General features: G+C 43.5%; 1 protein-coding gene across 2 annotated transcripts; it reads left to right on the top strand.

Annotated features, from left to right (window-relative positions):
• The first annotated feature begins 340 nt into the window (after nucleotides 1-340).
• MIIP (migration and invasion inhibitory protein) lies at nucleotides 341-9,728 on the top strand. 2 transcript variants are annotated; one of them, XM_069947780.1, is made up of 10 exons: nucleotides 341-561; nucleotides 1,070-1,253; nucleotides 4,551-4,904; nucleotides 5,888-5,987; nucleotides 6,267-6,378; nucleotides 6,728-6,786; nucleotides 6,869-6,995; nucleotides 8,027-8,123; nucleotides 8,408-8,530; nucleotides 9,423-9,728. In XM_069947780.1, exons 2-10 carry the CDS (start codon nucleotides 1,113-1,115, stop codon nucleotides 9,513-9,515), a joined length of 1,206 nt encoding a protein of 401 aa, XP_069803881.1. In that variant the 5' UTR covers nucleotides 341-561; nucleotides 1,070-1,112; the 3' UTR covers nucleotides 9,516-9,728. The 2 variants fall into 2 exon arrangements, with proteins under 2 accessions (XP_069803881.1, XP_069803880.1); XM_069947779.1 differs by having other exon boundaries at nucleotides 1,065-1,253.
• Nucleotides 9,729-17,045: the final 7,317 nt, after the last annotated feature.

The following is a 17,045-nucleotide window of genomic DNA, read 5'->3' as shown; positions in this document are numbered from 1 at the left end:
AAGAATTGCTGGGATTTGTAGTGCCACTTGTCTGTCACTGAACACTCCATCAGCTGTGCTTAGTCTAGTGCACTGTGAACCCTCCACCTTTCAGCTGTTCTAAAACTACAATTCCCATCATGCCTGGCTTTGGCTGTCCAGGCATGATGGGAAATGTAGTTTTGCAATAGCTGGAGGGCCTATGGCTCAGGGCATGCTGGGGGTTGCAGTTCTGCCGAAGATTTTACAGCACTCTTAGTGATTGAGCGCTGGGTCGGTTACCATGGCAATCGATAAAGCGTCCCCTTCACCTAACGCGGGAACGGACGCGGTTTCAATCTGCCCAATCAGCGAAGTCAGCAGGAGACACGTGAACAAACGCCGAACTTCCCTTAAAGCGGCAACACGATTTTGGCCTACCTTCTAACTGAAATCTCCCTAGAATTGGGTCGCCGCTTTTAGAAAAGTCCTATACCAATGTACAACCTGCAGATGGCGCTGAATAGGCGAGACTGGTAGCTAACACACCGGTGTACGGATACGATTGTTCCCCAGGGACAAAGAGACAGGAACCGGGATGAGGTCTGTGTGAGGTCCCGGGAGAGCACCGCGGGGTGTGTGGGAGAGTTCAGTGTGTAATCCCGGGCTGTGTGTTATGTAATGGGGGCTGAGGAGGACACGTGGGCGCCGGGCCCAGAATTAAAGGGCGTTTCCATATATAATTATATATATATATATATATATATATATATATATATATATATATATATATATATATATATATATATATATATATATATAATTATATATATATATATGTATGTATGTATGTTATAATCTTAGCTAAAGTTCTCTGCAGCCTCTCCTGTCTGCTCCTTGGAAAGCTGAGTGTCCCAGTATGGCTTCAGTCCCTTGGGCATGTTATACACCTGTGTGCTGCTGTAGTATATCATATATTATTGTATATCATATTGGTTCTGTATATTTACATTCACTGATCTACAACTCCCATCATCCCTGTCAGTGCACACCTGGAGGTGTATCACCTGTACCTGGATCACATGATGTCTTCTCCTGTGTTGTAGAGAAGGTGCTGTCCGGCTGGTGATTAATAACCGGAGGAGGATAAGAGGATGTCATCCACCGATCGCCTGGAGGAGCTGCGCCGTCTGAATAAGGCTCTACTGGAGAAGCTCAACATCAGCCGGGATGACCTAAAGAAGCAGCTATTCACTGACAGCAATCACATTACAACCACCGGTGACCCGACCAGGGTAACACTATGTGATCATATAATCTGTATCCGTCATGAGACCCCTGAACACTACACTACAGCAACCAGAGCATCACTGTACATAGATTACTGTGCCTGTATTATATACTCCAGAGCTGCACTCACTATTCTGCTGGTGGACTCACAATACTTACATCACATTACTTATCCTCTATTATACTCCAGAGCTGTGCTCACTATTCTGCTGTGTACATACATTACATTACTTATCCTGTACTGATCCTGAGTTACATCCTGTATTATACCCCAGAGCTGCACTCACTATTCTGCTGGTGGGGTCACTGTGTACATACATTACATTACTTATCCTGTACTGATCATGAGTTACATCCTGTATTATACTCCAGAGCTGCACTCACTATTCTGCTGGTGGGGTCACTGTGTACATACATTACTTATCCTGTACTGATCCTGAGTTACATCCTGTATTATACCCCAGAGCTGCACTCACTATTCTGCTGGTGGGGTTACTGTGTACTTACATTACTTATCCTGTACTGATCCTGAGTTACATCCTGTATTATACTCCAGAGCTGCACTCACTATTCTGCTGGTGGGGTCACTGTGTACATATGTTACATTACTGATCCTGTGCTGATCCTGAGTTATATCCTCAAGCATGATGGGGATTGTAGTTTTGTAACAGCTGGAGAGCCAAAGGTTCCCCATCCCTGCAATAGATGATGGTCACAGCTCCCCTCCTTCCTGCACCATGGCCTCTGCAGAGCATGCACTCTCCCATAGAAGTCAATGAGTCTGCTCCATACTACTGTTTCCTGTAGTCTGTTCTGGCTGCTGTAAAACTTGTCTGTAAATTCTTTTTACACATCAGAAGAGTCATCCAGACAAGATGGCTGTCTCCATAATAATCTACAAAAAATCAGAAATTAAAAATAGAGATTATTAAAAAAAAAAAAAAAAAAAAAACACAGCTCATGATCCAGTATCTGCCTCTAAACGGTCAGTCTAGGTGCCACATTCCCTTTATATTATGTTATGGCAGGCTTAGGGCTCACCCTTATCTGGGATGAGCAGGGACTTCATTGATCTATAGGATATCAGGACGCCGCTGTCTATCTGAGGAGACCCTGGCCGCTGGCCGCTGTCCGCTCCCTTTATACTTGCATCACAGTGTAGGAGAGAACCTGCGGCCCAGCAAGATGAGACATTTCCCAAAAGTCAGAATTAATCATTTCCTCAGAAATATATCTACAATCTTGATAACCTCTGTGACACCACAGAAAGTTGACAGCCCGCCAGGGAGTCTCGGTGCCAGTCTTGTGGCATTATAATTTCCTGCTCTCATCTCTGTAAAGACTATGGATAATGGCCACCTCTGTGTGATCATATCCGCAACACACTGATATAGCCTCCGGTCAATATCCCAGTCACATTTACACGGGAAATCCTATATTACACTCCAGACTCACTATTCTGCTGCTGGGGTCACTGTGTACATACATTACATTACTGATCCTGAGTTATATCCTGTATTATTCTCCAGAGCAGCACTCACTATTCTGCTGGTGGGGTCACTGTGTACATACATTACATTACTGATCCTGTACTGATCCTGAGTTATATCCTGTGTTATACTCCAGAGCTGCACTCACTATTCTGCTGGTGGGGCCCCTGTGCACCCCTAAGTTGTAGGGGGGGGCTGAGTCCTTATGTAAGCCTATAATTGGTATTGAGTAACAACCAGAAGAATTGTGAACTAAGCTCTGGAGTATAAAGCAGGCTGTAGTATATTACAAGTGTTGAGAGAACACTGAAATGCTTGAGTGCTCAACTAGAGTAACAAAACCCCATTAAAGTCAAGGGAAGACTCAAGCGTTTCACCAGGTGCCCCGGCGCATTTGGTTCACCTAAAAACTGCATTGTGATGGCTGCAGCTGCTGGGGGTGCTGGGCTGTGTAGTGCGCTGTGGCTGCTGGAGTGATCATTGTTATAGTGGGCAGTATACTGGTAGTGTTCGCTGGTTACTATGGACTGGCATAGTATGGCTGGTCATTGATTATTGTAAGCAGTATACTATGCATTGTTTTCTGGTTACTACAGACTGGTACAGTATAGCTACGGCTAGTCATTGGTTATGGTGGGCAGTATACTAGATAGTGCTCATAGTAGAGGGAGCTGAGCGTTGTTGTAGAGGACACAGAGAAGATGATTTTAGATGGTCTGTAGCCCATGGTGGTAGCTCCCTTAATAGTAACTCCTAATGCTGTCTCATAAAATAGTTGCCCCCACAGAGTAGTTACCCCATTATTTCCCTCACACAGTAATAAATTCCATATTAGTGCCTCATACAGTAGTCAGCCCTCCTTAATAGTGCCCTATATAGTAGTCGGCCCCTTTTAATAGTGCCCCATATAAAAAATTAATTGGTTTTGTCTGCGGACCAAAAATAATGGCACCATGGACCAGAGTTTGATATGCCTGGTTTAGAATATTGTTTTTGTTACCAGTATAACCCCTTTAAGATATTTTACAGTCTGAATGGGGGGAGGGGGATGTTGAATAAAATAGTCTCTGTAAGTACTTGCATCATTGTAAAGACTATAAATACTTATTATACAGATATATATGTTGCTGCTTAACATTTTTACAGCATGAAAAGCCGCTATGGGAAAGAAATAGAAGATTAGAACATGGAAAATTACATTTTTAGAATCAATGGGGGGAGATTTATCAAACATGGTGTAAGGTGAAACTGGCCCAGTTGCCCCTAGCAACCAATCAGATTCCACCTTTCATTTTCCAAAGAGTCTGTGAGGAATGAAAGGTGGAATCTGATTGGTTGCTAGGGGCAACTGAGCCAGTTTCACTTTACACCATGTTTGATAAATCTCCCCCGTAGTGTATAGTGATTGTATTCAGTGCTATATACAAGTAACGTTCCCTATGTATACAGTTTTGCGGTTTCTCAGTGGAGATGGCGGTGTAGTACTGTGCAGGCTGTGTGTATATCCGCCTCATTGATCCCTTGTGATCCGTTTACAGCTCAAAGGAATCGCAGAGTAAAGCAGCTTATAATAGTTCAGTAGTGTTATAAGAGGACAGGCGACCTCTATGGATACAGATGTCTCTGGACATGTGATACAGAGTAGTTGTCATGGGGGCAGGAGGTTTCTGGAGTTTGCAGTGTTCTTTAGTGGATGAGTGTCAGCACTGGCTGATAACAGAGAACAAAGGCCTAAGACCAGGTGGGGATAGCTGCGTGTTCTTCCCATTATGTGTATAGAGATTCTTACATTAGCGTGTGTTTGTCTTGTAGACCTGGAAACCTAGATCGGCACGAGACGTATTGGAGGAGGCTGCAAGACGTCCGGATCCGGCCCTGCAGACCACACAAGGGTCGTCCTCCGCGGCTAGGAAAGCCCTGAGCACCCCCAGGACCGCTCATGTGACTCCAGGGGGCTCTGGGCACGGGGGCCGCTCCTCTCAGGATGTTATAAGGATAAACTCTCCAGTAAAACGAGTCTCCATCCTCAGTTCTACGATTAACCCTGAATCCGCCTGTGATTTTCCTCCTCAGTATATGGACAGGTTAGAGGATGAGGGGAACCTGAGAACCAAGGAACCAAGGACCCCAAAGTCTATTCTGCTGACCCCAAACCGGAGCTCCAAGGTACCCAGCTTTCCTAGGATCCCTCATAAGCATCATCACTAGGCAGTTTCTGTCGATTAATCGTATGGGAAGTGAGTGGCGACCCCCAAGGGCACTCGAATAGTGGTGCATATACTTACTATACAGATCCTAATCTTACATGGGTTGTATCATTAGACGGTCTTTATAATGGAAAATATGGGTAACAAGGTCTGTGGGCACTGTAATGGCGCCTATCACCCAGCTTTCCTAGGATCTTGACTCTGAAGGGGTTACATTCCTAAGCTTCAGCATGATAGGAAAGATGGGTGATACCCGATGTGGGCACCTTAAAGGGGTTATCCAGCGCTACAAAAACATGGCCACTTTTCCCCCTACTGTTGTCTCCAGTTCAGGTGCGGTTTGCAATTAAGCTCTATTTACTTCAATGTAACTGAGTTTCAAAACCCCACCCAAACTGGAGACAACAGTAGGGGGAAAGTGGCCATGTTTTTGTAGCGCTGGATAACCCTTGCAATGGTGTGTATGGTGGGTATCTCCCATCTTTCCTATGATCCTATAGGGTTTGTATCACTAGACCATTTCACAATCAGCTTTATGAGAAATACCCCGAATGCCGCATATAGTTGTCACCCAGCTTTCCCTGAATCAGATAGGTCCTTTATTAAACCCAGTTACACAACTACCACTCCCAGCATGCCTGGAGAGCCTTTGGCTGGGGTCGCAGGTCAGGGCACTCTGTTGCTGGAATAGCTGTGTACGTGTCATGGCTGCAGCTTTGTCGCACTTCTTATCTTTTGCACTTTGAGTGATTGGTAGCAGACGGGGGGCCGTGATGTGACTCATTCCAGGGTCTCATTCATTCTGCAAACTTACTGACTAAGAATTTCCTTATCAGAAGCATCACAATAGTGAGAAATGACAGGACCCGGGCGGCTGCTCTTTATCCTCTGCACATCTTCCCCCTAATACAACAACAAGGTCACGGCCATCTTTTCTTGCAGAGAGATACGGGGCGCGTTACGTTCCTGTGTGATGACGAATCCCCTCGCCTGGAGACCCAGTGGTCCGCTCGTCCGCTGCTGGGCTATGACTGGATAGCAGGTCAGCGTGTGTGTGTGTGTGTGTATATATATATATATATATATATATATATATATATATATATATATATATATATATATATGGCATAGGGAACCTTAGGCCCTCCAGATATTGCTAAAAGCTTTGGCTCTACAGGCATGATAGGAGTTGTAGTTTTGCAACAGCTGGAGGGCTGCAGGCTCTCCGTCCCTGTAATGGATCCTTATAGGGTACAGATGCCATGTCCTTTCATAGTCTACTATGTTCTATTCTTACTACTGTTAACCCTCTCTTCCACAGGACTGCTAGAAGTAAAGTCCCCCATCACCAATAAATCCGACCAGTTCTTCTCAGAAATTAATGAATTCAGACGTGTCAACCGCGAGGAGTGCGCACATGAGTATTTCACTGAGTGAGTCAATGTTGGGTGACACGTGTTTTAAAGACTAACATGTTAGATTAGGGGGGTGCTGTTGCATTGTTGTCTATGGAAAGCATGTCATGCCAAAGTGGTGAGAAGTGGTACTGCAGGTCACACAAATAACTGACCTGTAATATACATATTGCAAATAGCAGATTAAGCTTTTCTATTAAATATACACATATCCCTCTTACAAGCAAAAGGGGGTGTCTGTCTTCTGCTGCCTCCTCGCTTTAAATGCATTTCCCTAATATATAGAGTCCAGTGAATTGTTGCTGTACCTGCTGCCCTTTATTAGCCTTTGCTTGCTGATAGATATACTTGTTGGTTTCATCCTCAGATCGGAGGCACAGGACTCGTCGGTAGAAGACCTGGACATCTCATTGGACTCTCATCAGTGTAAGGACACGTATATCTCTTTATGGATGAAGAACTTCAAGGGTGTACGCGTCATAGCCGCTCTTGTGTTTCTATGTTACAGGCGTATACTGCTACCGAGTGAACCAGAGATTATTCACATCACCGGTGGGTTCAGAACCTGCCTGTCCTGTATGTAAGAAGCGCAGGGGCAGACGACATGTATCCTTAGAAGAGCCGGCGTATATCCGGTAGGTAAAAGGGGTTATCAAGGATGGAAACTTGTCAACTATCTAGAATATAGGTGACAAGAATCTGAGGGGTCTGACTGCTGACACTCTCTCTAATAATAAGAACGACATCCCCTTATCCACCCATGTGAATAGAGCAGCATCTACCTCTGAGAGGGAATAGAGCGATATGTTTGCTAGACTGCCTCTCCATTCATATGGGGGACTCCCATATTTGCGATCAGTGGATGTCCCCCCACTGATCAGATACCCGTTACATATTCTCTGTGTAGACCAAGCATGGGGAACCTTCAGCTGCTGCAAAACTACAATTCCCATCATGCCAGGCATGGGGAACCTTCAGCTGTTTCAAAACTACAATTCCCATCATGCCAGGCATGGGGAACCTTCAGCTGTTTCAAAACTACAATTCCCATCATGCCAGGCATGGGGAACCTTCAGCTGTTTCAAAACTACAATTCCCATCATGCCAGGCATGGGGAACCTTCAGCTGTTTCAAAACTACAATTCCCATCATGCCAGGCATGATGGGAATGTAATTTTGCAACAGCTGGAGGGCCGAGGGTCCCCCATCCCTGGTGTAGACCATAATATATTATCTTAGATTGACTCCTTAGGCAATAAGATATGCAATGAGGAGAGTTTAATGGGTGTGAATAATTTTTCAAGCCATGTTATATTGCTCTAGTGGAAAATAAAGCCGTTCTGAGTTTGCAGGTCCTGTGCAGAGTGATGTGTCACCATGGTTACAGGCTAAACACTACATTGGGGGACAGATAAAGGATGCGGCTTGTTTGTAGTCTGTGACCAAAGAGACCAATAGCTCTGTATAGGAGCTGCATACACAGAATGGGAAGGGGTATTTGAGACTGTTTGCACATATACATGGAATATACTGTCCATGCGGATTCCAATTGGTGTGCAGGCACTTGATCAAGTTTTACAGCCAGTCATTTGGTGGGGGTCTCGGCTGATTCAGATTTGCACAGACCCTCTCATATTGACAATAACCAACTATCTCTATGTTTTAGTGTGAGCATCCCCCGGAGCACCCTGCTTCCTCCCTACAAGTACAGAGCCCACAGGAGGAAAAGCTTTGACCCCACAGACAGCCTGGCCTTGCCCTCGGTGAGTAGTCACAGTCCTGAACCCTATGGACAACGAACGGTTCCCTTCACTCACTGCAAGCAGACATATTAGAAACTGTAAAGAATTGATGCATAAAGTACATTGGAAATTTTCGTCCTGATGTATTTCTGGTCAGAACCTGTTCACATTGTGCATCGATCTCTAATCTGCATCCCTCCAGCTGTTGCAAAACTCCCATTGCGGTCAATGTAGACGTTCTGCTTCGTGCATCAGTGGAAGATATATAGAAAATACTTTATAATACCTAATTTTCTCTCTTTTAGCATTGTTTAGCAGGATGGGAAAATACCGTGCCGTCCAATGACCTTAAAGTCACCAGCCTGGACCTGAAGACCTCCATGGAGCCGACTCTGGCAGCTCCATCCACACGTGGTAATATGAGCACGGTAAGAGAACGTGTACACAGTCACCCTACCTGGCCTGCAGTGCTCCATACCCCTCACACAGCTTCACCACTAGGGGTCCAATACTTATGTAATGGTATATGGCTTGTACGCAGATCAACAAGGAACCTAGAGAAATGTCATCACATCATCCAATGTCAGGTTAATTAAAGGGATTGTCCAATTGACGAAACCCATTTTATTGACCCTCTTTGTGATTTACTATTTAGGCCCCTCTGTTTAAGCTTTAGTCTGTTGATCACAGTGTAGAGTAGTTACAAAGAACGCCTCTCATTCAGGAGGTTCTATCCTGTCCAGCATTACACTGAAGCCTGTTCACACTATGTAAAAAAGGTGGAGATTCCGAGCAGAACCCCCGCCTTCAGACTCTGAATCTTGTCTGCTATCTTTTCAATGGGATGTCTATCGCACTTGATATGTCAATTCTTTGAGCGGAGAGGTGCGGAGAGCGGAAGCGTGCAAGGCATCCCATTGAAAAGATAGCAGGCGGGATTCAGAGCAGAGTCCAAGGGTGGGGGTTCTGCTTGGAAATCTAGTGTGAACACACCTTACAACCCATTGATATGAATGTACACTGTGTAATGCAGGGATGGGGAACCTTTGGTCCTCCAGCTGTTGCAAAACTACAATTCCCATCATGCCTTGACAGCCAAAGCTTTAGCTTTGGCTGTCAAGGCATGATGGGAATTGTAGTTTTGCAACAGCTGGAGGGCGGAAGGTTCCCCATCCCTGGTGTAATGCTTCTTTTCACCTGTGGTGTTGCTGCAAGGAAATTAGACAGCTTGCAGATCGGTAGAAATGTTGTGATCTGCTTGACGTCAGTGGGCATTAAACCCCTCTAAATCACATTACTTCCATATATCTCTATATACAGGACAGTGCATCTTACTACGCTTCAAGGGCAACATCTGACAATCTGCTGAACCTGTCCCGCTCCATCACCTTCCATCACAGGAACATTAAGTAACGTCCAAGGGGAAAGAAAAATAGGAAAACCCAAAATACGTTTCTTCTTTTCTCTTCCATAATTGTCAGGTTGGAAAATTCTCATCTACAATAAAGACGACCTTAGACCCGCTCCCATCAGAACCAGACAGGACCCTGTGGGATTCAGTGTGTTGTCTGCTGTATGATTGTTATATATATGGACCAATGATACAGGAGATTTATTTTCATGGGACTGATAGCGGTCCCAGTCCTCTCCCAAATGTGTGTGTTACATGGCAGATGGCTGTATGCTGGACTGGGACCGCTATCAATTTTATTAAGCTGCGCAGCAGGGTAAACTAGGCTAGTGTTTCCAACCTATATCCAAACAAGATAATAAAATAGGCACTCACCCACGTATGTGAACTCTTCTTTTATTCCAAAATCTTTTTATAAAAACCGCAGGGAGAGCGAGCATGGCAAACAAGTCTCAGCATGACCTGTTTGCCATGCTCCCTCTCCCTGCAGTTTTTATGAAAAGATTTTGGAATAAAAGAAGAGTTCACATACGTGGGTGAGTGCCTATTTCTTTATTTTGATACAGTGGACTTTTATACTGACTTCTATAGAGCACCATCCGAATGTATGTTATGAATGTGTCTATAGCTGGTGAAGATATATAGAACATGCAGGATCAGTAGTGCTGGGCCCACTTTTCTTGTTAGATCAATTAGTGTTTCCAACCTGTTGCAAAGCTACAACTCCCAGCATGTCCTGACAGTCGAAGGTTGTCCGGGCATGCTGGGAGTTGTAGTTTTGCCAAAAGTTCGGTACACAGCATCAGCACCTCTTTAGGTCATTCACTAGATTCAGTATATTATAATATGTGACTTTACACAAGTATAAATATATATTTGTTACATTTTGTAGTTTTCTAAATTTTTCTTTATTCTGTAACTTTATATTATAAATTAAAAAAAAATTTATACAAAATCTTCGTGTTTCCTGGCCATATTTCCAGGTTCGGAGCTCACAGTGTCACTTGACTGGCGGCGCCCTCTACAGGCCCTGTGGCTGATGATGGTATAGCTCCTCCTGTGGTTATCAGGAACTGAAAAGTCCTTATGTTGTCCCTTTTCTTAAAGGGATACTCTGGCGAAAAATGTTTCCTTCAAATCAGTTGGTGTCAGAAATGTATATAGATTTGTAATTTACTTTTATTTAAGTCTCAATTCTTCCAGTACTTATCAGCTGCTGGATGTCCTGCAGGAAGTGGTGTATTCTTTTCAGTCAGACACAGTGCTCTCTGCTGCCACCTCTGTCCATGTCAGAAACTGTTCAGAGCAGGAGAGGTTTTCTTTTGGGATTTGTTACTGCTCTGGACAGTTCTTGATATGGACAAAGATGGCAGCAGAGAGCAATGTGCCAGACTGGAATGAATACACCACATCCTGCAGAACATACAGCAGCTAGAACACTCGAGATTTTTAAATAGAACTAAATGTCCATTTACACAGAAAGATTATCGGCCAGATTAAATATTTGAAGCCAAAGGCAGAAACAGACTATAAACAGAGATCAGGTCATAAAGGAAAGTCTGAGATTTCTCCTTTTTTCAAATCCATTCCTGGCTTTGGCTTCAAATCTTTGGCAGATAATCTGTCAGATAATCATTCTGTGTAAATGGGCCCTAAATCTGTATAACTGACAACCAGTTGATTTACAAGAAAAATATTTTTGCCGGCATACCCCTTTAAGTCTTAAAAGTAAATAGTTTCATCCACTTCTGGAGTGCCAAGTCTATGAATTGTCTTATGCTGTACATAGTAGTTGTCACCCAGCTTTCCTATGGTCCTGAATGGTAAGTTTGCCAAGTTGTACTATTCAGGACTATAGAAAAGCTGAGTAACAACTACAGTGTACTTTAACCTTTTATAGAGTTGGTTCTTGGCTTTTCCATACTCCTGAATATGCCTGGTGATGCAGTGATAGGAGGATGTGGGCTAATTTATTGCATTACTAAGCTTTTCTAGAGTCCTGAATGGTATATGTGGGTAATATGCGGCACATTCAGAAGTATGGGAGTGCCAACTCTATTAAAGGTCTAATGCAGCACATAGTCACTCAGCTTTCCTACAGTCCTGAATGGGAAAAGATGGTAGGAGGCTGATTCAGTAAATCAATAGGCCCATTTACCATTCTGGACTAATTGTTAAGGGGGTGGGAGAAGATTCCTTGCATCACCAGTTCCCTTCAGGGGTCTTAGAAAGCCAGTTGTTTCCTGTATGGGAAATGGTGTCTGGGAACAACTGTGCTGTGTTAGAATTTAGAATAGAAATGGCACTCAGCTTTCCCAGATACCTAAATGTGAGTAGTGATGCATTGATATAAGGGTGGGGGAAGAATTATCTGATCACTAGACTCGTTTACTTATCAGGACTCCAGGAAAGCTGAGTGATAACCCCTATGTACTGCATTAAAGCTTCTGTAGCATTTCCTAAACCCCTGTTTTTGCCTTATGATGTGGTGCTATATGGGTATAGAGCAAGGATCGGGAACTTTTGGCCCTCCAGCTGTTGCAAAACTACAATTCCATCATGGTGGGAATTGTAGTTTTGCAACAGCTGGAGGGCCAAAGGTTCCCGACCCCTGGTATAAAGACTGATCCATTTCATCCCTAGGCACATTTACCATTCAGGAAAACTGAATAGTTGTCACCTCTATTTTACTAGGAAACTATAATAACTTGTACCTATAATGAGCAGACAGTTGTCCGTGCATTTATAGGTTACGTGAACCGTGCCGTCTATTCTAGCCTTATAGAGGTTGGTGGGGGGAGGGGTGAGAGAATAGGAACCACCACTCGGCCCTTTACAGGAAACCAGCATCGAAACCTCATCATTCCTAGAATTCGCCGGCAGCTTTCTGTTCTTCATCATTTGGTCCGTTAAGCAAAATTATAAAATCATCCGGTAACTATAGGGTGAGTTCAGCTGCCGTAAACGGTACGCAGCCTGTGGTGAACACTGATAGTGGAGCTCAATGAGAAACGCTCCATTTCTCAATTGCACTGTGAATAATTCTTCATCACCTGGATGCAAAGGGGCATAACAGAAGTAAGCCAATCCTGGGAAACAGTCAGCAGGTTGTAATGACTGTAGAGAAGATGGAGACTGCTATAACCCCCATCAGATCCCTGTGACAGCCCCTCTGCTCTCATCATCCACAGAACACGGCTTCTCATAGACTGAACTCCCACCATGCCCTCCAAGGGTTTATATCATCTAATATACATAGATGTGATGCAGAATCCAAGTCCCTCCGGCTTGTGCAAAGCTACATCTCCAGTCAGGGCTGCTCCTAGGTTTTATGGTGTCTTTCACCCCAGCTTTCCCATACTACTGAATTCTAGGTTTGCCTGGTTATATATATATATTGATAAATCTCACCATATACAGCAAAACAGTCGGTTTTCAGGCTGCTGGGAAAGCTGAGTGATGACATTGTGATGCCACAGTGGTCACCACTGACATACCTTGATAATTCCCCCTCTATGTAGAGAATGTATAGCTCCACAAGACATCATTTGCCTAGACCATCATTGAAAATCCCTATTGCTTAAATAGACAATATTAAAGGGGTTATCCAGTGCTACAAAAACATGGCCACTTTCCCCCCGCTCTTGTCTCCAGTTCAGGTGCGGTTTGCAATTAAGCTCCATTTACTTCAATAGAACTGAGTTTGAAACCCCACCCATTCTGGAGACAACCGTAGGGGGAAAAGTGGCCGTGTTTTTGTAGCGCTGGATAACCCCTTTAACATCCTGGGAAAGCAGGGTTACGCTTTCTGTAGACCTGCATTAGATGCCACAATAAGGGTAAACTAGCAGTTTCAGCAATACTATATATACAGATAAAGGTGTGCTTTTATGACTGTAATATGAGATGGACTCCCAAGCCAAATGAATTTAAAGGGGTATTCCGCGCAAACATAACTTTGATATTTTGCAGCCCATGGTGAGACTAACAATTCATTTAATACTTGTTTTTATCTATTCAGTCTCCTTCCTCCAGTTCTGAGCTGCTGTTTTCTGCTGAAGACAATCTTCTGAGAGAGCTGATGTAAACAAGTCCCTATTTGCAACCTTGTAATGCCCAGAGGATTAATCACAGCAACTTGACCTCAGAATAACCCTCCAGGCATTAGAAGCTTACAATGTTGCAGATACAGCCTGCCAGGGAATTGCTTGTTTACATCAACCCTCTCAGAAGGGAGGAGGGGAGAAAAGCTCACACACAGATTTTTGTACCTTTGGCAGAAAGCAGCAGCTCAGAACTGGGGGAAATAGAATGAATAGATAATACGTATGGAAGGAATTGTTAGTCTCACCATGGGCAGCAACATATGAAAAGTTATTTTTGAGTGGAAAAGAGATGGCACATTGTAATCGGGTGTCAAATTATCACAATTTTATTTAAAATCACATGACACTGAAAAAAAATGTCAGACTCTGGACCTCCAAAGAGTGTAAGTGAAGGCTGTCAGGGCATGATGGAGGATTGCGACAACATGGCGGCTTTCTTCCAGAAATCACACCACACCTGGTGACGGGTTGGGTAAGTATTACTGTTCGGCTCCATTAGCAGAGGTGCCATACCTGGTACAACCCATGGACAGGTGTGGCGCTGTTCCTGGAAGAAAGAAGCAATAACAGTGTACAGAAGGGATACTGAGAGTGTTTATCCAGACATAACATTACCCTATACCTACATGAATAAGAGTCATCACTTTATTGTACGCCCCCACCTGCCCTATAGAAACCTCCACCTACAACCACCGTGCCCTTTACGTGGCAGACAGTGAGCGGCACCGCGTCTCTTGGTTTGTTCCGTCATAGAACAGGTGAAGTCCCTGACATGACAACAACCTTTAAAAGGAATAGACGTCTCATAGACAAAAACAGTGAGTGTCAGCTGGAGGGATGAGTGATCCGGAAGTGTTAAAGAGGTTTTCGATGATTCCCCAGAATAGACCTTTAATGTCTGATGTGGGGGGGGGGGGGCATCTAACGCCCAGCACACCCGCCAATCACTTGTTTGCTAAGACTGTGGCACCAACATAAATAGAGATGGAAGCAGACATTGTGATACATTGTATATGGGCTGGAAGCTGAACAGCAGTAAACCAGCACTGTCACTTCCATTGAAGTAAATGGAGCTTAATTGCAAACCGCACCTGAACTGGAGACAACAGTAGGGGAAATTTGGCCATGTTTTTGTAGCGCTGGATAACCCTTATAACCCTTTGAGGACCAGGCCCAAAATGACCCAGAGGACCGCACAAATTTTGATCTTAGTGTTTCCGTTTTCCCCTCCTCCCCTTCTAAGAGCTCTAGCACTCTCAGTTTTTTATCTACAAGCCATGTAAGGGCTTATTTGTTACAGGAATAGTTGTACTTTGTAATGGCATCTTTCATTTTACCATAACATGTATGATGGAAATCCCAAATACATTATTTATGAAGATATAAATAGGTGAAATTGTAAAAAAGAATGCAATATGGTAACGTTTGGGGGGTTCCTGTGTCTACGTAATGCATTATATGGTAACAGCGACATGATACAATTATTCTATAGGTCAGTCCGAACACAACCACATGCAGGTTACACAGATTCTCTAATGTTATATATTTTTTTTTTATGAAATCTTTTTTTTTGGGCAATTAATTATTACTAAAATGGGCCTATTGTGACGCTATTAACGGTTTTATTTTTTCACCTATGGGGCTGTATGAGATGTCATTTTCTCCGCCATGAGCTCTAGTTTTTATTAATACCATATTTGTGAAGATCGGACGTTTTGATCACTTTTAAAAAATTTTTTTATATATATAATGTAACATTAAATCGGTAATCCGCACACTTTTTTCCCTCTTTTCGTGTACGCCGTTCACCGTTCGCAATGACGCTTGTTATATTTTAATAGATCAGACAATTACGCACGCTACGGTATATTATATGTTTATTTGTTTATTTATCTTTATATATTTTATTTATATAATGGGAAAGGGGGGTGATTTCAACTTTTATTGGGGGAGGGGCTTTGGGGTAGTGTAATAGTGTTTTTAACTCTTTTTTTTTTTTTTTTTTTTTTTTTTTTTTTTACACATTTGAAGTCCCTTTGGGGGACTTTTACATACATTTGTTTGATTTGTACACTGATCATTGCTATGCCATAGGCATAGCATTGATCAGTGTTATCGGTGCTCTGCTCATTGAGCCTGCCTGTGCAGGCTTAGTGCAGCAGATCGCCGATCGGACCGCACGGAGGCAAGTGAGAGACCTCCGGCGTTCCGTTTTAACGATTGGGACCCCCGCAGTCACACTGCGGGGGTCCCGATTGGTAAGTGACAGGGGACTCCCCCTGTCACTTACACTTAAACGCCGCCGCCGCGTGATCGCAGCGTTTAAGGGGTTAATGACACACGGCAGCGCGATCGCTGCAGCGTGTCATTAACGGTGAGGTGCCAGCTGCTCCGCTCCGGAGCGCGCTTCATAGCAGGAGAACCACCCAGGACGTACAGTTACGTCCAGGGTCGTCTGGTGACAGACTTCCATGACGTAACTATACGTCCTGGGTCGTCTAGGGGTTAAATATATATATATATTTATTTTATTTATTTTTTTGCAGAAATCAATAGTACAGGCGTTTTTAAGAAACTTTATAATTGGATTTATTAGCTGAAAAATGCATTTTTATAATGAAAAAGCAGTTTGAACCTCTCCCCCGTCTTTATGGTTCTCTATGGAGAGGGGAGGGGTGGAGGGAGATGAGGCACCAAAACAGGACATCAAAGAGTTAATTTACAGCTACATCACCAGGCTATCTCCTCTGAAGTCAGCACTGACCTCTCTGACTTCTGAATACCGCTTTCACATAGGTCCCGCTGTGTAATCCTTTGTTGTCTGCTCTCTGCTAGCGACTAATCTCCCCCTTCTCCATAGATTAGACAAGACATGACTGATGTAAAAGAGTTGAGATTTCTTGATAATGAGCAGTGAATGAGAGAGAGGAGGGGGGGGACCTGGGGAAAGTCTTTTTGAATGCAGATAATGACATATTTGCCTAATAAACCCAATTACAAAGTTTCTTAAAATTGCCTGGACTATTGATTTCTGCAAAAAATAAAATAAAATGACAGTGACTCTAAGCCTTGTGGTCAGAATGGAAACTGCTAGATTTTAGGATTATTTTCTAAAACATTATAAAATGGAAAATTGAAGAAAAAAAATCATCAAAAATTCTTTAAAAATATGTTATACATAAAATCTTGTATAATCGATAGGTCATTTTGGGATCACGCTTTCCCTTTAACAAAAGATGGTCAGGGATCCCGCACTTACTGTAAATACTGTACGAGAATCTGCTCCCACTCAGTTTCCTCTTCTTAGACAGTGGTTGATGTCACAGCCGCAGATGATATCTCAACTCTCACTCTACAAAACAGTGTGTGCAGCCAGCTGATGAACTACAACTCCCAACATGCAACCAACTGATGTGAAACTACAAC

This window comes from Dendropsophus ebraccatus, chromosome 12 (genome assembly GCF_027789765.1).
Source record: "Dendropsophus ebraccatus isolate aDenEbr1 chromosome 12, aDenEbr1.pat, whole genome shotgun sequence".
In the NCBI taxonomy this organism is placed as follows: Eukaryota; Metazoa; Chordata; class Amphibia; order Anura; family Hylidae; genus Dendropsophus; species Dendropsophus ebraccatus.
This window is presented reverse-complemented; position numbering and strand designations above follow the sequence as displayed.

What these genes read in the sequence shown, in the direction of transcription:
- MIIP (XM_069947780.1), top strand. Translation starts at nt 1,113, where the DNA reads ATGTCATCCACCGATCGCCTGGAGGAGCTGCGCCGTCTGAATAAGGCT. An exon ending in CCACCGGTGACCCGACCAGG is followed by an intron (nt 1,254 to 4,550) that starts GTAACACTATGT and finishes TTTGTCTTGTAG; the next exon opens with ACCTGGAAACCTAGATCGGC. An exon ending in GGGCTATGACTGGATAGCAG is followed by an intron (nt 5,988 to 6,266) that starts GTCAGCGTGTGT and finishes TCTCTTCCACAG; the next exon opens with GACTGCTAGAAGTAAAGTCC.